Source organism: Candoia aspera, chromosome 2 (assembly GCF_035149785.1).
Source record: "Candoia aspera isolate rCanAsp1 chromosome 2, rCanAsp1.hap2, whole genome shotgun sequence".
Taxonomy (NCBI): Eukaryota; Metazoa; Chordata; class Lepidosauria; order Squamata; family Boidae; genus Candoia; species Candoia aspera.
In genome coordinates, this window is record NC_086154.1 from 208,339,497 (window position 1) to 208,365,613 (window position 26,117).

At 40.3% G+C, this 26,117-nt stretch overlaps 1 protein-coding gene across 1 annotated transcript in view; it reads right to left on the bottom strand.

Annotated features, from left to right (window-relative positions):
* The window catches only part of CHSY3 (chondroitin sulfate synthase 3), a 90,247-nt gene extending 76,414 nt beyond the window's left edge, over positions 1–13,833 (bottom strand). Inside the window, exons 1-2 of the mRNA XM_063296723.1 lie at positions 12,800–13,833; positions 9,752–10,035 (exon numbers count right to left, since the gene is read on the bottom strand). Coding sequence (XP_063152793.1) covers positions 9,752–10,035; positions 12,800–13,583 — 1,068 coding nt within the window. The 5' untranslated portion in view covers positions 13,584–13,833. The remainder of the gene's footprint in view (positions 1–9,751; positions 10,036–12,799) is intronic.
* Between the last annotated feature and the right edge of the window lie 12,284 nt (positions 13,834–26,117).

The following is a 26,117-nucleotide window of genomic DNA, read 5'->3' on the forward strand; positions in this document are numbered from 1 at the left end:
TCTTGTGGAGGAACCAAACCCTTCTTTAAAAATAACTACAAAAGAAACCATTTAATACACTCCTGAATAGGAGCTATGCAAACCCAAGCCCCAGAAAAAAGACCATCAGGGAGCTCCATGTACATTACTCTGGCCTCCTCAGGAAAATGGTAGAGTATAAATAAAGCAAGTAAAATAAATCATAATTTCCCCAGATTCTGTACAACCTCAAGAACAGTTGTCTCATCAGACCGATGCAAGGCGCAGTGTTAGTTCGCTTCCCTCCAATAGTCTGAAGAAATGCAGTAAGTTAAAACCAAGGCTTCTCATGTTTCCTAGATATATTAATTTTTTTTTCAAAAATTCACATTAAAGAGGCTATAAACTGTTTTCCAACCTCTTGACAAGACATTAGTAAATTAATTCCTTAATACTCTACATATAACTACTACTATACAAGTTAATCGTTTCAACTCTAATTTTATGTAGTCATCACACCGTAAGAACAGAATGCAAAGGGCATCTGACAATGCTGTTTAATAGCTAGATTGCACTGCCAGAAACAAAAACAGACCCATGAAATCAGTGGGAATTAATTTAGTCAAGACTAACTTAATTTTCATTAATTTCTATTGGCCTGTTCTAGACATAATTAACCCAGAATCCAGACCACAGTAATTATACCCAGAAAGCTAGGATTCCAGTTTACGAGGAAGCCAATATATAAGTATTTATATGCACGAAGACCTCTTTCCTTTAGTCATCATACAAACAATGTTAGGTATTGTGGAGCTTAATCAGATGAGTATTTTATTTATTTATTTATTTAAATAATTTATATAGCCTCCATCTCATGACCTAGTTTTCAAAATACCCGAGCAAGGTTATTAAATAACTGATACAGGACATATAAAGCTAGACAGAATCTTTGGGAACGTATCGTTATCATTTTATTTGTGAAGAAAAATCAGTAGAAAATATACTGTGCTCCTCCATTTATCTTTAGTGCCCAGCATAATTGACATTTAAGCAACATAATATAATTTAGGATAACATAATATAATTTATCATACCAATAACTATATTCCTGTAATCTTATATAAATGCTGGCATCAAGTATATATTGGAGCAAACAAACGTAGTAAGAATATTCTTTAAGAGTGCTAATACACAAGCCATTAATAACTTAGGATACTCTTAACCAATACTGGCTTTATATTAATATTGTTATTTCCAGCTAATATTGGTCAGATTAATTTCATGTTATTTCCAATGTAAAGAAAATGCATTTTGGGTATCAAAGGATTTCTGGTTACCTGAGCAGAAAGCAGTAGCATTTCATGTCACTATTCACTACAGAAGTGCTCTCTGGAGCAACTATGCTAAATGAATTAAAAAGAGGATATAGAAGTAAAATCACTGCCCTCCTGTGGAGAACGTAACGTGAACCAATTTCAGAAATCACAACTGGAACTCCAGCTGAGAAAGTCTGGCTAATGAACTCCCAATCATCAGATCAAATATGGAGTAATGTCTGAATTAACCAAAAAGGGTTAATAAAATCTAAAAACATATGTAGTAAAACTAATTTTCTTATACTCATCCCCAAACCAAGTTATACTAAAAGAAAGGAAGCACCAATGCTCAAAAGAAAACAGGATGTGGATATAAGAGCATGTGTATGAATTCCTCTGTGTGAGAATGATCATTAGCTATGACTATGATTTTGACATAGGCTTGTTTGTAGAACACACTGAATAACAAATCCATCTAATGTGTTGTGCAAACTCACTGAGTAATCATGTGTGTCAAGTGAACACCTCCATTATAGTTGCATCTGGACAACGTAATGAAAGTGGAATCAGTTGTTTCCCATCTCCTCCTGTGCAAGCAAAAATAGTACAGATTTCCTTCCATTTCTAACAGCTTGTGTCACCCGAAATCAACAAATTTTGTTCATTTTAATTATGACTTGTTTGAAACAAATCAATTTCTTGCCAATGTGACTAAGGAACTGATTATGCAAATTTACAAGATTTAAAATTATTAGCTGCATTTTAACATTCAAAGGTAGCACAGTGGATAACTGAAGAAGAAACTTCCAAATTCCTCACAACGACACTAGAGGAGAGCACATGAGCAGGAGAAAGGATAGGATTATTTCTATGAAGTAAACATCACAATTTATTGTAATAGTCCAACATGTCCACTCTGTTCATTCCCCAAAACAGAACACTGCCAAATTCTGTTAATTTAAGATACTATGAATAAAGGCACTATTACTATGCATAAGGGATAAACATAGGCAATATTTAGCTCCGTATTTGTTAGTTTATTGCTGTTTAAGTGGTTAATATGCATAAAAATGGGTTCTTCTTCATTAGCAATTACACTAGCTCATTGACTCAACACATTCAGCAAATGAATATTGTCTGTACACGATATTAAGCTTTTAGTACACAATATTAAGCTATTACATTCTATAACAAATTTATCATAACCTAAATGCTTCCTAGAAATCAATATATTTATGGGCAATAATTAATAATAATTGAACATATATAGCTAAAAACTAATGGAGAAAAATCACACAAAGTTTTACATGTGGAAGAATAATTATATACATTTTCATTTTTTGCATTTTTCCCCCAATATTGCTGCATTAGGATGTACAATAATGTCAAAATCATGGTTTGTATGTGTTACGTTGCATGGTTCGTCAGACAGCAGCTGATTCCTGGTGGTTCTATGGATAAGGCACTCCAAGATGCATCTCTCGCCACATTATGCAATTCTTGCTGGTGCCTTTCTGTAGCTTCTAGTACTCCATCTAATCATTTTGTGCGCTGTTTGTCTCTTCTTCTCCTCAGCATTATCATCTTTTCCATACACGTATCAGTCCGCATGATGTGTCCAAGGTATGATAGTTTTTGTCTTGTGATCCTTGCTTTCAAGGAGCATTCAGGCTTGATTTCCTGTAGTATTGAATGGTTGGTCCTCTTGGCTATCCAGGAAATGCAAAGCAGCACTATAGTTCAAAGGAGTCAATCTTCTTCCTCTTGCTCTTGAGCAAAGTCCATCCCTGTCATCTGTACATCACAGTAAGGGGGACTATTCTGAGTTCTGTCTTAATTGAAATGTCACAATCTTTCATGAGTTTATGGTCTCCCAATGCTTTTTTGCCCATAGTTATATTCTCGGAATCTCTTTTTCACACCCACCTTCTTTAACTATTCTGGAGTTTATAAAATCAAAACTATCAACCACTTCAATTGCCTCACTGTTTATCTCAAATTCCTCTAGTAGTAGTAGACATTTCTGGTTTCTTGATTGTTCATACAAAGCCCAGCTTTTTTTACTGTCCTGTTTTACTTTTATAATAATAGTTCTTAAATCTTCTTCAGTTTCTGCAACTAAGATGGAATTTGCCTATCTCAAATTACTGACATTCCTTCCCCCAATTTTGACCTGCAGTACATGTTCACTGTATTCACTGTACAGGTTTAACAGATATTGTGATAGAATGCAGCCCTGTCTGACTTATTTTCCAATGCTAAACCATTCAGTGTTGCTAAATTCTGTTTTCACTGTGGCTTCTTGGTTATTGTAGACATTAATTTATGGAAAGAGAAATCATGATTTATCATTAGATAAATGAACAACAGCAAGCCAGAAACATACTCTTTTCACTCTCTTTCTCCTGCATCTGTGTGGGGAATAAAAGCTTTTGTTACTATTTAGTCTATGTCTAGTATATCTGAAATACACTGAAAGTATGTTGATTTGAAACAAGCTGATCTTCATTTGACACAAATAAACCACAGTTTATATTAAGCATAGTTTATATTAAGCATAATGTCCACCTGAGTTGGGCGGCCAATAAATTTAAATAAACAAACAAAACAAATAAATATTTGTGGATTACAATACTGTACGGAAACTCTTGAATTCCTCCTCTGGCTATTTTGGGGGCAGAGGTGGGGAGGGAGCAAAAGGGAAGCATGATTGCCATGATTTAATCAGTAATGCTCAGCTAGTTTTGCATTATAACCAAAGGAACTGCTAATTTTGTTCTGATCATGAAAGTGGAGTCCTTGGTGCTCTCTGAGCTTGACCCTCTGAGCTTGACTTGCAGATGTTTCATTACCCAACTAGGTAACATCATCAGTGCTACTGAGAGTGGAGTTTACTCCCTGTTTACATACAGTAGCTTGCCCTGCCAGTGTTGATGGGGGTGTGGCTTTCTCCTTAGTGGTTCCTCGATTAGGGTATTGTTTTCTGCTTGCTTATTTGTTTGTCTGATGTTAATCCCTGATTATCTAGATGTAGGCTGCTAGTCTTTTTGTTTCCGTCTTAGCTTTGTTATTGTCTATTTTGAATAGTGTGTAAATGTGGTTTATCTCTTAACACAGAGTTACAGTATGTAAGCCTGAGCTTACATTCTATTGATAATGAAATTTTCAGAACTAGAGCTAGCACAGAATATAACGTTTGTGATTATATTGTATGTCTGGGACAGAATCTAAAAAATGCAGAAAAACAGAAAAATAACTTTTCTCTAGAAAAGATGCCTTGAATACCTCACAAATGCTTCTCAGAAATAAAGTTCTTTTAATGTAGTATATCATAAAATATAATAAACGAACAAACAAAACAGGAAAGGAGTCATCACCAAATACTTATTAGTCTTATCCAGAAATTAAGCATACGAAAGGCTTTCCAGAAAGCACTTATTGATTTTAGAAAGAGAAAGCATTACCTCAAGCTTACAATTTAACACAGATCTAGCAGTTGTCCTGTTTCCATAGATGATGACCATGCAATCACACATCCCTTCTCTCCAAATAACTGAGTCAAACAGATGACAACATTACTTGGTGGCTATTGCAGCAATCAGAAGGGTGGCCTACATGGAAATAGCCAAGTGTCCTAAGGTCACACGGTATGTATAGCATACCTGCAAGTATTTCAGATCCAGGACACACAACACAATTAGCCATTCAGTATTCCTTTTTTACTACTACCCAATTCCAGCCAGTGATTCTAAGAAAGATTACAGCTACTGCTGCCCACCTCTCTTAAATCTTAAATCTTTGCTATCTGGATGAGATTTACAGTTGGTGGTAATCATGCACCTATACTGATGGAATATATTGGTTCTGGATGCCAGCATTAAATCCCATAAAGAGAAATTGAGGGAACTTAGTACATTTAGTCTTGAGAAGACTCTTTCAGTTTTTCAGGAAATGTCAGGCTTCCTCTTTTAGCTGGTTTGAACTCAGATGAAACTACCGAGACATGCCACACAGCACACTAAACTGAAGCCTCTAAAAAGAGGTTACTGCCTTCTACCAAAATAAGGGTGCAGTCCTTTTAATAACTACTGGCATCCATTTCTCCCACCTTTTCCCATGGCTAAACCGTGGTTCACAGTTGTTATTGAGGTATTTTATATGTATGTATGTATGTATGTATGTATGTATGTATGTATATATGTATGTAGAGAGAGAGAGAGAGAGACGGAATATATTTATATGAGCACAAAACAATATAGAGTTAGAAAAGAGGAAAAGTTAAAGAAAAAAGTGTTAAAGCAATAAAGAGTAAGAAAAAGAAAAAGAAACAGAAAGATAGTTAAGGAAGCAACTTCCAATCTTCTTCACAGCAGTTATAGACATATTCACTACCAGACTCCTGACAGCTACTGAACGTGCCTTGGTAACACAAATTGGCTCAAGCCCCCCACCTCCCACAGCCCGATGGTCACTTGGTTTGCAGATTCTCCTCCAGCAAGCATCCATGACCAGCAGGGACTCCAAATGAGGAAAAAAACACCTAGCAGGAGCCTCTCATATCTAAGCTTTGAAAATATTCATATTTTTTCCAACAGAAGTCCAAACAAAGCCAGCTGGGAAAACAACTCATATGCCTGATGTATGATGGAGAGGGACTGGTATATCCTGTCTTCTTTTCAGCAGTCTCCCAGTTCTGTCTAAATGTCCTGCATGCCAAAGATGTTCCCAAAGTTATCTGTGCCTTTTTTCCCTCCATTTTCCCCTTCTTGGATTGTCTAATTCAGGGCTGTTGCGGGACTGTTCAGGGATTGTTGAGATTCAGGGAAGTCGCCTCTTTTGCTATTGTTTTTCTCCCTCATGGAAAGAACTGTTTTTCTTACAAGTGTGTGAACAGTCTTGAAAGTGTGAAAACATCTTATTCTCATGGCCATTTTGTAGGCTGCATTACAGTTGGGGTGGTGAGGGAGGTGGAAACTTGTACACAGCGCCCATCAGCAGCTTGTCTTCTACCTTCTGTAACTATGCTGAGGAAGAACCTAGAAGGGAGATACTGAAAAAAAATCAGTGGAGCAGATAACATGCAGAGAGAAGTAGGGAAAGGGTTACTGGAAGAGAGGACTACTCAGACCAGAGTCACAGTGAATGAAAGGTGTGAGTTATTCCAGGACTATTTCTGTGCAAACACAACTGTGAAAAATTAAAGCATGAAATTATATACATGAATAGAACTATCCATATTCCACAGGACATTCTTCCACAAGAATACATACAAGCCCACATGGTTGTTGGATGATTATGGGGATGCTTTTGTCATTCAATGCTTCCAAGCCACCCTACCTCTCCACGCCATCCTGCTACTCTGCATCCAAAAAAAATGCTCTAACTTCATTATTATCCTTGAAAAAAATACTCAAGTACTTGGATGGGTAGCTGCTAGGAAATTCCAGGGTTCTAGAATTTTCCAAGGCTCTGGAATTTTTTCCACCATTCCAGAAGAAGGCAATGGCAAACCACTTTCATACTGTTGCCGAGAAAATTATATGATTGTTTCCCTGACTGGTCAATGAGAACGTAGAGATGGGAAGCTAAGAACTCTTCTTACCAAAAAACTTAAAAGTTACTCTTATCCCCTCCTCTGGCCATTAGCAGTGAAAAACACAAAACAAAAGAAAACAGAAGCATTATTCCCTTTTCCCCAGATTGCTGGGAGTTACCTGCTTCTGATTTCTTTCTGCAATCTATCTGTGTTTTGCTCCCTAGTCCTGACCCTCAAGGTACATCTAATTGCTCCCCTACAGTGCTTAATAGCAAAATCCCCCTAAAGAAGGAACAAAAGTGTTAATTTAAGGCAAAAAAAAGTGAACCAGCTAGGAAGTTTGCCTTGCCTGGGACAGTTTAGAGTTAACTCCTTCTCCAACAGAATGAGCCCAGAATTTACAGAAACAGAATTTATTTGCTGCCTCATTATGGCCAGTGATAGGGGAGGCTGTATTCCCACTCTACTCTGCCTTGGTCAGGCCTCACTTGAAATGTTGCATTCATTTCTGCAGTTTAAAAAAGACATTGGTAAACTGGAGCAGGTCTAGAGAAAGGGTACCAAAATGGTGAAAGGATTAGAAACCAAGTCCTACGAGGAATGGCTAAAAGACCTAGATATATTTAGTTTGAGACCCAGTTTGGTATAGCGGTTAAGGCACTGGACTAGAAACCAGGAGACTGTGAGTTCTAGTCCCGCCTTAGGCATGAAGCCAGCTGGGTGACCTTAGGCCAGTCCCTCTCTTTCAGCCCTAGGAAGAGGGCAATCACAAGCCACTTCTGAAGATGTTGCCAAGAAAACTGCAGGGACTTGTCCAGGCAGTCACCAAGAATCAACACTGACTGATAGGTGTGCACACACACACTTAGCTTGCAGAAGACAGGTTGAAAGGGGACATGATAGTTGTCTTCAGATATCTGAAGGCCTGCACACCGTAGAGGGTTCGGACTTATTCTGCAGAGTCCCTGCTCCAGAGGGTAAAACTAGAACTAATGGGATGAAACTTCAAGGATGTAGATACAGATTAGACATTAAAAATAACTTCTTGACAGTACAAGCTATCAATCAATGGAATAGGCTACCACATGGAGTGGTTTCTTTCCCTTTACAGGAGGTTTTCAGACAGAGGCTAGACAGTCATCTGTCAGGGATGGTGTAGTGAAATCTAGACTGTGCAGGGGGTTGGACCTCTTAGATTTCTTCCAACTCTTATGATTCTATGAACAAAAAATGTCAAGAGTTTATACCAGGAGTAAATACTCCCAGCAGAGTCACCCAAGGTGTTAAGGTCATTCCAGCTCCCCAGTTCAAGAAGCAGGCACCTGTATTGGGCAGCAGCAATATAGGAAGATGCTGGAGGAAGATTATCACTTTAGTGACAAGGGCAAATAAATCATTTCATACTGTGTGGAAGAAAGCAACGGTAAACCATTCCTGTATTTCACCGATATATGGATTAGCAAGATAAAGTGATTGGAGCTGGATAACGAGGCCCTCTATTGGATAGCACTCAACATGCTATTGAGAAAGAGCTGAGTACTAATGGTGTTTATGATGTGGCTAGATTAAAGCCTCCAGATACCTAGTTACAGATGTTGCCATGCAGGAAAAGGAAATTCAAAGCTGCAAAGGCAGAATTACAATGGGAACATGGAACATAAAATTACAATGGGAACATGGTACATAAGAAGCATGAACATGGAAAAACTCAACAAAGAGAAAGATGAAATAAATTGACATTTAATGTCAATGTATTGAAACAGACTGGAATTGGACAATTTCAATCAGAAGATCATACTATTTACTACTCAAGACACAAGTAAAAAAGAACAGTATTGCTTTCATAATCAGGAAAGATATAGTAAAGACATTATTTAAATGCAATGCAGTCAATGACTAAATAATATCAATTAGACTTCGCCGATAACTCCATGTTTGTGCTCCATGGATGGTTCTCCATGTTTGTGCTCCAACCAGATGCAGGAGAAGAGGAGCTTCATGGGTGCTATAGTCAAGTTTAATCTGAAACTGACAGAACATGCAAGCAAAATATGCTGCTTCTGGTTGAATAATGGAATGTCAAAGTTGGATACAATAAGGAGGAAAGTGTATTTGAACTGTATAGCTTAGGAAACAGAAATGAAGCAGGAGAATGACTTGTCAGTTTTTACCAATTTTTTCACTGTTAACACATTCTTCAAACAACCAAAACAATGCCTATATACATGGGCATCACAGTAGAATTATACCACCACAAAGGCCTAGCAGGAGAAGAAGTTTGTAACTTCTGTCCTAAAAGCAGCAAGGTTAGGGTTAAACACAATTCCCAAGGTATTAAACTCCATAATTTGGAAACAACAGATATAATTTGCAGACATATGTAAAACAGTAAGAGGTGTTCTGAGCTTGAAACACCCTGCTTTGACCACACAGAAGTATTCTATGTTCCTACATCACTAAAAGTATTCTGATCTTACAACAGCCACATTTTGAGATTAAAATTGCTGTTTCAAGGTCAAGTTAATAACAAAACCATGAAATAACAAACAATATACTCCAAGAATATACTCCAATATACTGTCATGGTGGGGTTTAGAATTAGCACTAAATTTCATTCATACAACCCCTTCCTCCAATTAACTGACTGAGTTCCAGCCCAATAATACATACTGAGGCTGGTATGATATTTTTGGCATTCACCGAACGCAGTATAAGTTGATTGGTAGCATGCCATCAAGAAGACCAAAGTATGTTTGGTTACTGTCATGCACTGAATGCAAAATAGCACTTAGCCCATGCAGTAAATCATACAACATCTTAAAATATGTTGATTAGGTCTGCAACACAGCACACACTGTATTTTTTTGTGAACTGACACATGGGGTCAGACTGTGAAGCTGAAACATTTATTCATATAATGTACATCATCATCATTCCTTACCTCATATGACCAGACGCACTGAGTACCACCAAATCGCCGAACACATCTGCCCACTTCCACATCCTCATGAGTAGTGTACATCTCTTGAAGACATTCACCTATGTGTGGCACCATCCTTTTGAGAACCTCACGACTGAAGATCATCCCAGGCCCTCCCATGCAGAAGTTTTCTCCTGGTTCAAGACCCAATTTTCCAAGTTCTTCAATATTTCCTAGTCCTGTCTGTCCCAAATAGAGAGGTTTGCTGCTGTTCAGTGACCGAAGGAATTCCTCCAATTTTTCACCTAAAAGAAAAAAAATCAGCTTTTACACTGAAAATAACATCTTCTCTTTGCAGTGTAAAGTGCTCTCTATACAATCGGCCTCACTCCCAGGTAATGGAAATTAAATTGAATCTTATTGTGTAATGAAAATTGTTTGTTTTTGTTAGCAGAAATCAGTCTGCTGAAGCCAATGGTACACTAACCCTTCTTTCATAAACAATATCTCAAAAGCATCTTGAGTAATAATCTATTTATCTCTCTTTACATACAAGCACATTTACAAAAATTCATAATTTAGCAAATATTTTTATTTAGATAAATTCAGAGGCTGAATGATTTGATTTCGTCCCCAATCTCAAGCAAGATTCAGAAAATCAAAACTTCACTGATTAGTATGGAAAATCCATATTTTGCTGGAGGCAGGCACAGTAGACGGTACTCTTGAAAGGAAGCCTGCCTAATTCCAGAGAAATACATATAAGTGTTTTTGAGTTCAATTCCTTTAAATTCTTATTAAAACAAAGAAGAAGAAATATACCTGTAACTTTTTTGTCTTTGAAAAGAATTAGATATTTGCAGGAAAAGGTAACATAATGCTTCATATAATTCCTTCAAAGTACTATGATTGGAGACACTAGAACAAACCTTTATCTGTGATTAGAAAGGAGACATATCAATCATCCAGCTCTACTCTCCTTCCAGCCTATCATTTTAGGGAGAAATCACAACATACAGTAGCAAGTAGATTGTATTTTGTAGTTATCAGCATCTGCAATACAAAGCCCACTAATATACACAGAATTTCTTTATGGTCCTAATTGTTCTGGTTATTCTGTAGGGATCCCACTTTGTTTCAGAGGTCTAGCTCTGCTCTGGATTTAGCTGAATCCAGTCCAGAATGTAAACTGCATTATTGCTTTGCAACAAATGATAATCAGGGGGTCTCAGGCAAACATCCAGAAAAGCTGGGGTGTATTTGTACCATAGTTAGATGCAGTAAAGAAAGGCTCTTTAACTACTTACCAGAAAGAGTGATTTAGTTATCTAGCTATCAAGTTTACATTCTTGTCCAAAGCATACTTTTCTGAGAACAGCAGAATCCTACACATTTACTTCAGGTGAGTAAAAATAAAATTGTATTACAAGGCATAGCTCAATTGGGATATACTTCATTAAAAAGCTAAATTAGTTGATGTTAAGAGTTTACAAAGCAGCCTTATGAACTGAAACAGCCTTTGCTATAGTTGAATAATAGATATTCCTTTAAAGTTCTTGGGAGCAGTCAATTCAGTTTATCCTGCAGTTTAAAGACTATGTTAGCTAAGAGCTGGTATTAAAACCTTTGAAATACAGAGAAAATAAAATAAAACTCGTGACATCTGGCAATTTGCTACCACAGAAACTATAAACCAGCCTTCCACAACTTAATCCAGCTGCCTCCAGATGTGTACAATGCAATTCCCATCAATGGAGATGATGTAAACAGTAGTTGAACACATTTAGGACCACCACCAGATTGAAAAGGACTGCTACAAACTTTTCCTTCTAATCCCACGTTAAGAGAAGTTTATCTATGTTTCATTCTAGTTATGGACAGAGAGAGGTGGTGATGTTAAGAGTTTATTATTCTATTTCCTGCAATGATCACAGCACTACGGACCCCCAATTTTATAGAGCAGTGTAAAAGAATTCTAAATGAACTTGCAAAAAAATAACTTTGTAAATTACTTTGAAAATTATATTAATACAGTGTTTGCATGTGGTACATTACACAAATAGTGGTTGTGGTTTATTTTGTTGCACTTCTCATTTTCAAAATTTAAAGGATTAGATCATATTCTAACTATATATTCTATCCCATGCTTTATTCCCAGTTATCAATATCAATTAGAGGTCTTATATTCAATGCGTCACCTTGTTCATTCCCTCTCATCTCCCCACCCCATAACTTTCTCTGTGCACTTCAGCTTAGTAAAACTTTTTTTTTTGGTATGGGTTTCTGAAAAAATAATTTAAATTAAAAGCATTAGTAGAGTTCCTTTTTCCTGTTTTTATTGACTTAAAGGTACACAGTGAAATCCTACAATATCAACAATGTGCTAAAACTTCTGTGGGGAAAAATAACTCACTCCAATACAGTACAGGATACAACCAACAGTATGTTGTATCTAGATGTAGTCCTTCTTACAGAATAGCCTCACTGTTATCAACTGCAGAGCTGACTCTGGATAATTGCCCCTTAGACCCAGGTTTATTAATATGTCTGCATGGCTACTGCTATTCTTCCATTAAATGATTTTGGACAAGGGGTGTGTTCATGCAACCACCAAGAGTTCAGCTCAAATCACAGAAGTCTTTTTGTAAAGGTGTACTTTTTGTAGCCTGTTTATGAGTCAGTTTTGACTTTTTTACCAAGCAGATAACAAGGGACCAGTGAGTCCAAATAAAAGGGTTTCTATACTTGCTCAGCCTTAGCAAATTTTTAGCATGTTCTTGCAGCATTTCGGTGAGACTTGATCCCTCATAATTTCAAATATTTAGTAAATTTTGGAGGCATGGACGCTACGGAACAATGTGGACGGATGCTGCACAGACAGTTCTTTGTATCTGCAAAAGGTAGACTTTAAAGCTTTCAAGAAGCCCTGCCGTTTATCTACCAACCTCATACCTATTGGCGCTAGTTACACTTTACCGACCAAGCCACTCATGCCCTCTGCACATGGCCAATCCGTCTCATTTCTCTCTTTTGCACACGCAAAGTCGGATATTAACGGAACTCTCTCACCTTTGATGTAGACATCGTCGTCCGCCCGCATGAACCATTCATAGGTGTCCAGGTAATGATCGTACATATACTTGAGCATCATGAAGGATTTCTTCTGCGGCGGATACGAGTCGTCCACGCCGGGCAAAGCCACAACCGGCAGAGGCGGCTCTCCTTTCAAGGCGGGAGGAGAGACTGATCCCTCGCTGGAGAAGAACTCCACTCGGCCGGAGATGGAGCGCACCCAGGTCCGCTGCGCTGCAAGCGCTCGGCTGCCCAGGTACTTCTGGGCGGTCATCACCCCGACGTAAAGGAAGTGCCGGGTTCTGGCACAGCCCGGGGTGCCCGCGTAGTCCCCGCTGCCGTTGTGGCTGCTGCCGTGGCGGCCGGCGCCGCCTTCTTCCTCCTCGTCCTCCTCCTGCGGGTCTCCTCCAGCAGCTGCAACCGGGAGACTCGGCACTGTCCCTTCTGCGGCGGGCGGCGCCGGGGGCGGCTGCTGCTCCCTGTCCTTCTCCCACAGCTTGTGCCTAATGCTAGTGCCCCCCAAGCCCACAGCCGCCACCGCCGGCTCCTCCGGTCGCAGCTCCCTCTTTCCTCCGGGCAGACCAGCCACGCGGCCATAGAAAGCACAGAGGCTATTGCTGCCGTCGCCGCCGCCTCCACTCATGGAACCGCCGTGGCCGCCGCGCCTTTTCCTCTCGTTCAGCTCGACCACTTTGGGGGCGATGAGCCAGGAGGCGACAGTGAACCCCAAGACCAGCCCCAGGACTACACTCAGCCAGGGGTGCCGGGACCGCGCGGCCATGGTGGTAGCCACAGGATGGGGCGGCGGCGAGAGAGAGGGTTCCGTCCCGCGAGGAGACGCCCACCGAGCTGCGGGTCCCGCCGCCGCCTTCTTTCCCTCCGCCTCTTTCTCGTCACACTTCCAGAGCCCGAGACCGCCTTTGCAAGTCCACGAGGCGTGGTCGTTTCCCACCGCAGCAGAGGCGCCGCCAGCGGCAGCAGAAGCTTCGGACTATTGCTCGGAGTGGAAGTTCTCTCCGCGGGCAGCGGGATCAGCGGAACAGGCCGCCGGCATCCAAAAAAGCTGCCCGCTCGCCCTCAGGCTCCGCGGGCAGCACCTTCTCAGCGCTGCTGCCGCGCTGGTCCCCTCGCGCCCCTCCCACCACCGTGCTTTCTCCACGCAAGAGCGGCAGAGCGAAGGAGCGTCCAGGGCCGTCGTAGCTTCTAAACGAGGCTCTGCTCGCTGCTCATCCCGCTCCTTCAGAGCCGCCGAGCGCGGCTTCCTAGCGCCGCGCTCCGGAGAGACCTGCAGCAACAGCAGCGTCGATGCAGGGATGGCAGATAGCCGACTCCGCCTGAAGGGCCGCTCCGGAAGGAAGCCCCCCCCCTCCGTTCTTCCCTGGAACTCCCCATAGTTTCTCGGAGTTCAGTGGGCGCGCGCCTCTTAAGTCGTTTTTCCTCTCACTTTTCCCGCCACTATCTCGGTTCCTCACATGCACACTTGGTGGGGGGTGTGGGTGTCTTCGGGTCCCCTCCCAAACCGGTGCCGCACGGTACGTGGAATTGTATTAAAACGGAATGCTGGAGAAAGAAGTGGGACGGGAAGTCGGGAAAGAATATTTGCTCAAGTGATAAGTTAGTGATTAAGAGTGAAAAGGAAAATAGGGTTTCCTTCTCAGTGATAGGAGATAGAAAAGAGAAGGCAAAAGTTATTGCCCTTTGAGGTTCTCTGGATCGGGAACCAGGCTCCAGAAGATTAGATGGGCTACCTTAACAGAATCTGGCAGGTCTGATTGGTTTTTCCTCCTGTCCCTCTTACGACCCAGTTAGGGAGGAACCAGCCTAAGCCTCTTCCTAACACTATCTTTTCCAGGGCTTAAGGAAGGCTTCTGCCCAGCTTCTGAATATCAAGGCCATCTCTATGTCTCTCAGGACTCCTCCGCAAGGTTCACTTAAAATGCTCTCCCCTCCTGAAATCAGCAAAACAATCTCTTTTGCCAAGCCCAATTGTCTTTATTCTGGCTTGTAGCCAGAGATTAATGCCTTCATTTCCCATACTGGGAAGGCTGGTATCCCCAGCTTTCAAAGTCATCCCCGCTATGGGAAAACTATCTGGCCATCACAGCACTGCAGGTTTGGCCATTTGTCAGATTTCACCCTGGAGATCAGATGCCCGAGTTAGGAAAGATGGCAGATGAAGGGGCAGAGGGGTCTCTAACAGTCGAGTTTCCAATGCTATGGATCTCCTCCTAGGACTGGACACTTGGGGACTTCGAAAAAGCCAGCTCTCTAAAGACACCTGCCACCTCTCCCAGCTTCTCCAGTTGATCCCAGTTAGGAGAAGTGTCAAGCCCAGAAAGAGAATGGGCTTTCTTTACCTGCCAGGAGGCCAAGGGTTTGAAGAAGTTGGTTCATTCTCTTTATCGGTGCCCTCATCCAGCCCAGAAATCAGCTGTTGGAACTGTCGGACAAATTCAAGGAGCTGACAGGCATGAGGAAGAGAAGTTGCATGGTAGCAGGAGAGCGCCTTCCTACTTCACTGTAGAGTCCTCCCAATGTCAGTTTCTTGTTAGGCTATTTTGAAGCACGGGTTTAGTGCTCTTTCAAAAGTACACAAAGCCCATGTCTAAAAGTACCCTAATGCTGACTCGCACACTGGAGATTTGCACAATGAAGGGGAGAGAGATCCAGCTCACACACCCCGACCCATCTGCATGCCCATCTGCCGAGCTTAAAAGCATCCAAACCAACAGCTGACAGGACACAGGAATATTGTGCCATGAAGCGGTGGAGAGAAAGCTGTCTCTCCCCTACTTTGCTGCATAGTATTGCTGCCACTAGTTAGCTGCTATTCAGGTGGGTCCAGGTCCCTTAGCCAGGGATCAGCTCCAGATGTGACAGGTAAAGGGGGATAGCCTGATGCGAAAGAAACACATTACTGCCATCCAAGTCAAAATAGCCTTGGAGGACAGTGCCCAGGGACTGAAGGTGAGGGGGGCATGCCCTCGGCCTAATCTGTTCAATAATGCCAGACTGATCCTATTCATAGGATCGTCAACTGAAGGGTCAATGAAGCATATCCCATTGTATCTATAGAAGAGCTGTCTTGGCTTAATTCCTGTTTAAAAGGGAAATCAATATTTGAAAACTGGAAAAGCTTAGGCTTACTTACAGCTGCCTCAGGTATGGATTAGAGATGAGACAAAGACAATATCATGAGCTGGTGATGAGTTGGGCAGCCTTAAAAATCTAAATTATAAATAAATAATAAATAAGGCATGGCAGAAAAAAGAGATTCCTGGGGTATGTTTGTGCTATTGGACTATTGTTAGCTGCAGGTGAGGAAAAGCTACATGAAGGCATGAAGAACTCTAACAATAAAATAAGAATAGAGGATTCCTAGAAACAGCAAAACCAAACAAAAGGTCTGACTTGGAAACTAGAATATTAGAATTGTCTATTTATTGGCACATTAATATAACTCAGACAATGGGAAATTTAATACTGGTTTCATGTTGGTTTTACTACCAAGACATCCCATGGATTTTCTTTGGTTCAGGTTTTGGAGAAAGGCTGAGAAAGTCAAGTTCAGATGTCCTATTCATAGTGCACTTCACTTTAGCCCTGTCACCATCTCCCATCCAGTCTGTGAAAGGAGAGTTCCCATGTATTCTACTTTGAACTCTCAATGGAATGGTTGGATATAAGCATAATCACTAATCAATACAGAAGGCTAATTGTCAGGAGTCACTGAGAAGAGAGGAGTGTAAACTAATTTAAGGCTTTCGTGTTGATATGCTCCTTGGGCTACTAGTACATTGTCAAGGGTTAATTTGAACCAAACATCAGATTAGGGATTGTGGCCATGAGTCAGTTCTGAAAGGTAACACTAACTTAATACTTTTGCATATACCTTCTTTTTGAAGAAATCATAAATTACAGAGGATAAAGGGGCAGCAACATCTAGAGCTTCAGCAAAGGATTGTTACCTTGTCGTGGTGCTGGAGCTTGAGCACCTCAATGATGCCATGAGCTAAACTGTGAAGGGCCACCCAAGACGGGAAGGTCATGACAGAGAGGTCAGACTAAATGCGATCCCTGGGGAAGGTAATGGCAACCCACCCCAGTATTCTTGCCGTGAAAACTAAATGGATCAGTACAACCAGAGATATGTCGGTATACCATCGAAAGATGAGACCCCCAGGTCGGATGATGGTCAAAATGCTACTGGGGAGAAACAGAGGATGAGTTCAACTAGCCCCAGATGTGATGATGCAGCTAGCTCAAGGCCAAAAGGATGGCTAGCGGCCGATGGTGCTGGTGGTGAACGGCGAATCCGATGTTCTAAGGATCAACACACCATTGGAACCTGGAATGTAAGATCTATGAGCCAGGGCAAATTGGATGTGGTTATTGGTGAGATGTCAAGATTAAAGATAGACATTCTGGGTGTCAGTGAACTGAAATGGACTGGAATGGGCCACTTCACATCAGATGACCACCAGATCTACTACTGTGGACAAGAGGACCACAGAAGAAATGGAATAGCCTTCATAATTAATAGTAAAGTGGCTAAAGCAGTGCTTGGATACAATCCAAAAAACGATAGAATTATCTCAATTCGAATTCAGGGCAAGCCATCTAACATCACAGTGATCCAAATATACGCCCCAACCACAGATGCTGAAGAAGCTGAAGTAGAGCAGTTCTATGAGGATCTGCAGCACCTACTGGACAACACGCCTAAAAGAGATGTTATTTTCATCACGGGAGACTGGAATGCTAAGGTGGGCAGTCAAATGACACCTGGAATTACAGGTAAGCATGGCCTGGGTGAACAAAACGAAGCAGGACATAGGCTGATAGAATTTTGCCAGGACAACTCAATGTGCATAATAAACACTCTCTTCCAGCAACCTAAGAGACGGCTTTATACATGGGCTTCCCCAGATGGACAACACTGAAACCAGATTGACTACATCCTTTGCAGCCAAAAGTGGCGGACATCTATACAGTCGGTAAAAACAAGACCTGGAGCTGACTGTAGTTCAGATCACGAACTTCTTGCACAATTTAGGATCAGACTAAAGAGATTAGGGAAGACCCACAGATCAGCTAGATATGAGCTCACTAATATTCCTAAGGAATATGCAGTGGAGGTGAAGAATAGATTTAAGGGACTGGACTTAGTAGATAGGGTCCCAGAAGAACTATGGACAGAAGTCTGCAACATTGTTCAAGAGGCGGCAACAAAATACATCCCCAAGAAAGAGGAAACCAAGAAGGCAAAATGGCTGTCTGCTGAGACACTAGAAGTAGCCCAAGAAAGAAGGAAAGCAAAAGGCAACGGTGATAGGGGGAGATATGCCCAATTAAATGCAAAATTCCAGAGGTTAGCCAGAAGAGATAAGGAATTATTTTTAAACAAGCAATGCGTGGAAGTGGAAGAAGTCAATAGAATAGGAAGGACAAGAGACCTCTTCCAGAAAATTAGAAACATTGGAGGTAAAGTCCAGGCAAAAATGGGTATGATCAAAAACAAAGATGGCAAGGACCTAACAGAAGAAGAAGAGATCAAGAAAAGGTGGCAAGAATATACAGAAGACCTGTATAGGAAGGATAACAATATCAGGGATAGCTTTGACGGTGTGGTCAGTGAGCTAGAGCCAGACATCCTGAAGAGTGAGGTTGAATGGGCCTTAAGAAGCATTGCTAATAACAAGGCAGCAGGAGATGATGGGATGCCAGCTGAACTGTTCAAAATCTTGCGAGATGATGCTGTCAAGGTAATGCATGCTATATGCCAGCAAATTTGGAAAACACAAGAATGGCCATCAGATTGGAAAAAATCAACTTATATCCCCATACCAAAAAAGGGAAACACTACAGAATGTTCAAACTATCGAACAGTGGCACTCATTTCACATGCCAATAAGGTAATGCTCAAGATCCTGCAAGGTAGACTTCAGCAACTCATGGAGCAAGAATTGCCAGATGTACAAGCTGGGTTTAGAAAAGGCAGAGGAACTAGGGACCAAATTGCCAATATCCAATGGATAATGGAAAAAGCCGGGGAGTTTCATAAAAACATCTATTTCTGTTTTATTGACTATTCTAAAGCCTTTGACTGTGTGGACCATAACAAATTGTGGCAAGTTCTTAGTGGTATGGGGATACCAAGTCATCTTGTCTGCCTCCTGAGGAATCTGTATAACGACCAAGTAGCAACAGTAAGAACAGACCACAGAACAACGGACTGGTTTAAGATTGGGAAACGAGTATAGCAGGGCTGTATACTCTCACCCTACCTATTCAACTTGTACGCAGAACACATCATGCTACATGCTGGGCTTGAGGAATCCAAGGCTGGACTTAAAATCGCTGGAAGAAACATTAACAATCTCAGATATGCAGATGATACCACTTTAATGACTGAAAGTGAAGAGGAACTGAGGAGCCTTATGATCAAGGTGAAAGAAGAAAGTGCAAAAGCTGGCTTGCAGCTAAACCTCAAAAAAAACAAGATTATGGCAACCAGCTTGATTGATAACTGGCAAATAGAGGGAGAAAATGTAGGAGCAGTGAAAGACTTTGTATTTCTAGGTGCGAAGATTACTGCAGATGCTGACTGCAGTCAGGAAATCAGAAGACCCTTAATCCTTGGGAGAAGAGCAATGACAAATCTTGATAAAATAGTTAAGAGCAGAGACATCACACTGACAACAAAGGTCCGCATAGTTAAAGCAATGGTGTTCCCCGTAGTAACATATGGCTGCGAGAGCTGGACCATAAGGAAGGCTGAGAGAAGGAAGATCGATGCTTTTGAACTGTGGTGTTGGAGGAAAATTCTGAGACTGCCTTGGACTGCAAGAAGATCAAACCAGTCCATCCTCCAGGAAATAAAGCCAGACTGCTCACTTGAGGGAACGATATTAAAGGCAAAAATGAAATACTTTGGCCACATAATGAGAAGACAGGACACCCTGGAGAAGATGCTGATGCTAGGGAGAGTGGAGGGCAAAAGGAAGAGGGGCCGACCAAGGGCAAGGTGGATGGATGATATTCTAGAGGTGAAGGACTCGTCCCTGGGGGAGCTGGGGGTGTTGACGACCGACAGGAAGCTCTGGCGTGGGCTGGTCCATGAAGTCACGAAGAGTCGGAAGCGACTAAACGAATAAACACAACATCTAGAGCAAATTGCAATGATATCAAAATCATAACATGGATACAGTGACATCATACAGATGCCACAATTAAGTACTTGCATCACGTTGGCTGGCAGTACATCAGTTCCAATGTTTATGTTTACCTAGCATAAAACAATGCCATTTGAATTTGGATTGCAGCACTAGTAGCTATTCATAGTCCAAGAACTCCCTTGGATAGTAGAAAAGAATGACAGCTCTACTTGAATAGATAGAGCCATACCCTCTGATAAATGCTTCATTTTCTAACAAGCCATTTATCTTAATTAGCTTTATAGCAATTGAAAGAAGTAAAGCTAAATGGTATTTTAAGACAAAAGGCAGGGTGCTTAGGTAATCTTTAAGAACCACAATAGGCTCTGCCAAGAAGATTGTTTGGACTTGAATTTTTCTGTCACATTTGCATGTATTTTAGATTCTCAGAACAGCAGTGGCCAGCTCATGTGTAACTGCACCACCTTGTGAAGCAACATTGTGTTTGCAGGAAATGTTTTCTGGATGCAGATGGGCCTGTATGCTATATCTCATCCCAGTCCTTATTATTTAGAAAGGCCAGGAACCAGTTTAAGAGAAAAAGGCTTTTCCAACACTTGCATTACTGTGTTTTATGAAATTAGATTTGAGATGTATATTAGCATGCCTAAAAATATTAACTGGTATTGGTTGTTTCCTTGCAAAAATTGTAATTTTGCCAACACAAATTAAGGAAAAACATTAACAAGCTCTTAGGAATAGGATTTCTTTCAACAGATCTTCTCTCTCTGGCATAATATGAAAACTCCTGTTTGGAGATTCCTTGGCAAGAATACCTGGAGTGATGAATCAAGAACTCCACACAAATGGGATCTTCTGGGAACAAACAAAACAGACTTGACTATCCTTTCTTACTTTATGACTCTGTTGTAATGCATTCTTGTCCCTTTCTTCACAATTCAAGTTTAGATTTTTCCCTGATTTTTTTTCTTGTTTTGCATTATTATTAACAAATATTTTAAACTCTTCATCCTCAACTTACTGCACCAGGACTCAATAAATGTTACAGGCAGAAAGATTCAATCTTCTCTACTTCCAGTACCTTAAATTTTACTGTAGTACCTTCTAACCCTGACATACATATTTATTTTGTTCAGGCCTGGATGAATGTTCAAGCCAGGGATTAATTTCAGGAAAGGTATTATGAAATCATATTTTAGGCCAGGGTTCATTTTTATAATATATATGTACTAAAGAGAATTCAGAAAGTCAGAAGAAAGAGCTCTATGATGGAAGGTTGATTTACAGATGACTCTCAAATTGAAGACAGTTACGGAGAGCTGGTAATGAAGCCACACTATTTTATATGAGATTAATTAGTACACAGTACTTACATTTGGCTTGAGAAAATATTTTCCAGAAGACATTTTCTGAGAAAAAAAGCTCATGTTATTTTCTCACACCCCTTAGAAATACAGGGTGTTCTCTAGAATTTTCTCCAAAAGTATCAGGAAGCAGCACAGGCAGCAAGCAGAAATAATTGGATGCAAACTGGAAAGACACGCTGTTACCCAACTCCAGGTACTGTTAATGCTGTAGACTCAACCAAGCTTAACATCTGAGCAAATTATTTTTTAGTTTTCTGTAATATGAATAAACAACAGTAAGAAAGGCCTCTTCTAAAAACTATTAATAGATGCATGCATTATTGGAAGGCAGTCTGAAGATCTCCCAATAAGAGACAAATTACGGTAATTAAATGTATGGATAGAACCTCTGTAGACTATGTTCACTACAGACAGGTGATCAGTTTAAATCCTCATTTCAGATTATTCAAATATTTAATTTTCATTTAGAAAATGTTAACATTAGTATTTTCCAGATATCTTCGTTTTGCACTGTAACATAAGCCATTTTGTCTCAGAAAGGAGAATATGGGTGTAAGATGGGTCAGGTTTTTTTTTTTGTTCTGCTTTCAGGTGCAGGTTATCAAGTTTTTTTTCTTCTACTTTCAAGTGTAGGTTATCAAATCTGGGCTTCAAAAATCCAACCACTAGATGGCATCAAAGAGTTTTCTTTAACAACCACATCTTGCATGCAATCTGATTTAAAGGCAGTCCATTTGAACTACTGCTGTGTGTATATGGAGGCATTACTAAAATATTTCAAAAATCCTACTACTAATTTATAGTAGGTAAAGTAATATCTCAAATCATTATGCAAACCTTAGCTTTATCCATATTTACTGATGAACCATACTTCTTGAAGCCAATTTTAGTGGCCTGCTAGAACCACTGAAATGGAGCAGAGCTTGTATTACAGCTGAGAAGCTGGCACAGAAAACTATCTTAGATAGCTTCAGTAAGCATGCCAGAGAGACACAGGTTATGGATCTTAACACACACAGCCCTCCCAAGCATAAAGAATCACATGCTTAGGTTAAAAAGTAAAAGAATTTCTTACTGACTATAATGTTGCTTCTGCTACATCCATCTTGGTGGAAAAGATGAAGTTCCTTTCCTTTCTACATACTTAGTTTTTCCCTACACTCTCAGCCCTACAGCTGTCAAAAGCTGCATGGAAGAAAGGGGAATTCCAGGCCCACCACATGGTGCCCAGAATGGAGGAGAGCAGCACACATCACTGTGCTTGCTTCTGCTGGAGAAGAATGAAGGGAGGAAGGAGGAGTGGCAACAAACAACTTCCTCAGAGTTGCATTGTGGGACAACTTAATTTACATGTTAAGTCACATGCAAATGAGGCATGCTGGATTTACCAGAACTTCCAACACTTCTGAACTGATAGATATGGGATGTTATAGCATGTTCCTTTTTTTTTCCTGTGGATGTTTGTATAATGGGTAGGGCATGTAGTGTATTGGATTACTGTTATTGACTGATTAAGCATGCCTTTGCTCTAGTATTGTTACTCAGCTATCATGGGCTACCCTTATATGATGTAATTCTTAGAGACTCCACTGACTAGTGTTTTCTGTTTGTTAAGCAAGAAGACACAACACTGGCAATGAAAGTGAGATCATTAAAAAAGAAGCAAAACATTACACCTTTGATAATAACTAAATAATGCTTTAAAATATTGGCTTATCAGGAATTCTGAAAAACATTAAAAGTGAGACAGATTTTACATTTAAGAAAGGATTTGGAACTGCTATCTCCAAAGAAATTGCTACTAGAGATACTATTATAGATACTATTATAATTTAAAGGAAATGTGAATAAACTTACAATATCATTGAAACAGGGAGTACTGTAGTAAATTAAAATTAACTGTGCAGTCATCATGGCAGAGATTCATACCCAGAGCTTAATGCAGGTTTGGGGGGAAAAAACATCCAGAAAATGCAATAAAATGGGACTATGTTGTTCAACAAGAAAGGAAGCCATTTGCTTAAGATCAGTAACTAAACATTACTTTAAGAGAGTGCATTAGTGCATGCCATAGATGAAGGATTTAATAATTAATGTGAAACAGGGATAGCTAATCTGGAAATCTGTAGCATAAATGGAGAAATCAAGCCAGCAATATGGGTCGCAGCAGGAGTAAATAGCAAAACTATATCAATACAATTGGACACTGGTTCTCCTGTGTCATAGCACACAGCACACATTTGAGTAGCATTTCAGAAATACTAAACTAAAACTGATCAGAAATACAATTCAAAAATGGGACTTCCAGTGGGGACTGAACAGCTGTGCCTGTGGGCTTAGTGGGAGGAGCTGACAACGCAGCAATTTGGGGGGGGGGGGGCTCAGGCAGGTTTTCCTGAAGCCCAGGAGTGTTCTCCAGATAAAGGAAAATACCTGGAATCACCCCATCTGCCCTCTGGACAGAGGCTTGCAGCCAGAAGATCACAAACAGCGTTTCACATTCAGCTGGTAAGAGCTAGCAGGGAGGCTGAGACATCATCACTTCAAGCCACACTCTAGCCTTAAAGGGACATTAAGATTGGCTACTCCATTTTTAAAACACCAAGTTCATACATACATACATACATACATACCCTAAGAGAGGCTTTCTACACAGAGGAGAAGCTGGCTCTCTTGGTGCTTATTGTTATTTTTGGGATTACTTTTTAAAAAAAATATGTTTTAAGTTTTGGACTTCATTTTCCTTCCAAATATAAAGGAGGATTGAAAGTAAACAATTGTCTTCCGTTATTATTTTTGTATTAAATTTGAGGATATTAGCATTTTCCTATACGTTGAATCGGCTGATTTGAACTTTCAGCTTTCTGTTTCTACTTTCCCTTGGAAACTGTCTGCTTATCTCACTTTTGCTTGTGTAAACACATTCCAGAACTTTTCTGTATCTTCAACTTTCACTGGTTAAGCTCCTGGGGGGCCATAATCCACTGGATGAGACATGGAAGATTTTAAACAGATTTTTTCTCACTTCCACCAAGATTTTAAACAGATCTTTTCTGACTCCTGTCAAACTTTTATGCAAGACATTCAGGACATTGTGGAAAATATGAAGTCTAAAATGTGTCATCTAGTTGGGGATGTAGTGGATGAAGCTGATTCAACAGTGACAGAAATGTTTCTTCTAAGAATGAGATCAAGATTTCTATTGAGATGCTGGATGAAGATCGAATAGTGGAGTGGGAGAAATTTAAGGGAGAGAGAGATCTGCAAGCAATAAGTGAAATAGACTTTCGGGTGGAACGCCATGAAAAAGGAGGGGTCATTATGTATGGGAGGTTTCCTGAAGAGAAGCTGGCATTTTTGAGGGGGGCAGTTGGGCTATTTGATTTTTTAAATAAAAAGTTCTGTGCACATTGTGGGGATATGTAAATGCTCTGGTTTATTTCGAAGTGGGATAAGGGTTAAAGAATATTTATCTGGATTGCTTTTAGGGTTTGGCTGATGTTATTTGTTTTTAAGGATTTGGATTAGGTTTATTAGGGCATAAAAAATATTTATTTGGATGGTTTGGGGTTTATTAAGATTATTAAAACTGTTGTACTATTAAGTATAATGGCAGACAATTTATGTCCTTTTTAGTTTGATTTTTATTATAGTAGACAGAAATGTATAGAATAGTAGTAGGAAGGGAATAATTAAATAAGTTATCTTTTGTGAGGGAAAAGTTGTTTACGAGGTTTATATGATTTTTTTTTCTTTATTTTAATATAAGGGGAGGAAGTAACTGTACTTATTGATTTTTATAATGTGCTAAAGTGGAATGATTTATAGAAACTGAGGTTTTGGTTTAATATAGAGTAAGAGGTTGATTATGGAAAAATTTTGTATATTGTTGTTTATTCATTCAGTTGCTTCCAACTCTTCGTGATTTCATGGACCAGCCCACGCCAGAGCTTCCTGTCGGTCGTCAACACCCCCAGCTTCCCCAGGGACAAGTCCGTCACCTCTAGAATATCATCCATCCATCTTGCCCTTGGTCAGCCCCTCTTCCTTTTGCCTTCCACTTTCCCTAGCATCATCATCTTCTCCAGGGTGTCCTGTCTTCTCATTATGTGGCCAAAGTATTTCAGTTTTGCCTTGAATATCATTCCCTCAAGTGAGCAGTCTGGCTTGATTTCCTGGAGGATGGACTGGTTGGATCTTCTTGCAGTCCAAGGCACTCTCAGGATTTTCCTCCAGCACCACAGTTCAAAAGCATCTATCTTCCTTCTCTCAGCCTTCCTTATGGTCCAGCTCTCGCAGCCATATGTTACTACTGGGAACACCATTGCTTTAACTATGCAGACCTTTGTTGTCAGTGTGATGTCTCTGCTCTTAACTATTTTATCGAGATTTTTCATTGCTCTTCTCCCAAGGATTAAGAGTCTTCTGATTTCCTGACTGCAGTCAGCATCTGCAGTAATCTTTGCACCTAGAAATACAAAGCCTTTCACTGCCTCTATGTTTTCTCCCTCTATTTGCCAGTTATCAATCAAGCTGGTTGCCATAATCTTGTTTTTTTTGAGGTTTAGCTGCAAGCCAGCTTTTGCACTTTCTTCTTTCACCTTCATCATAAGGCTCCTCATCATCAATAATCAATAATAATAATAATAATAATAATAATAATAAGAGATTATGGAAATTTTTTGGCTATCCTTGCTGTTAAATGTTGGAAGTGACATCTTTCTGTAATTTTGAAAAAAAAATTCTCTTGTGTTTTCACACCTTTTTAGT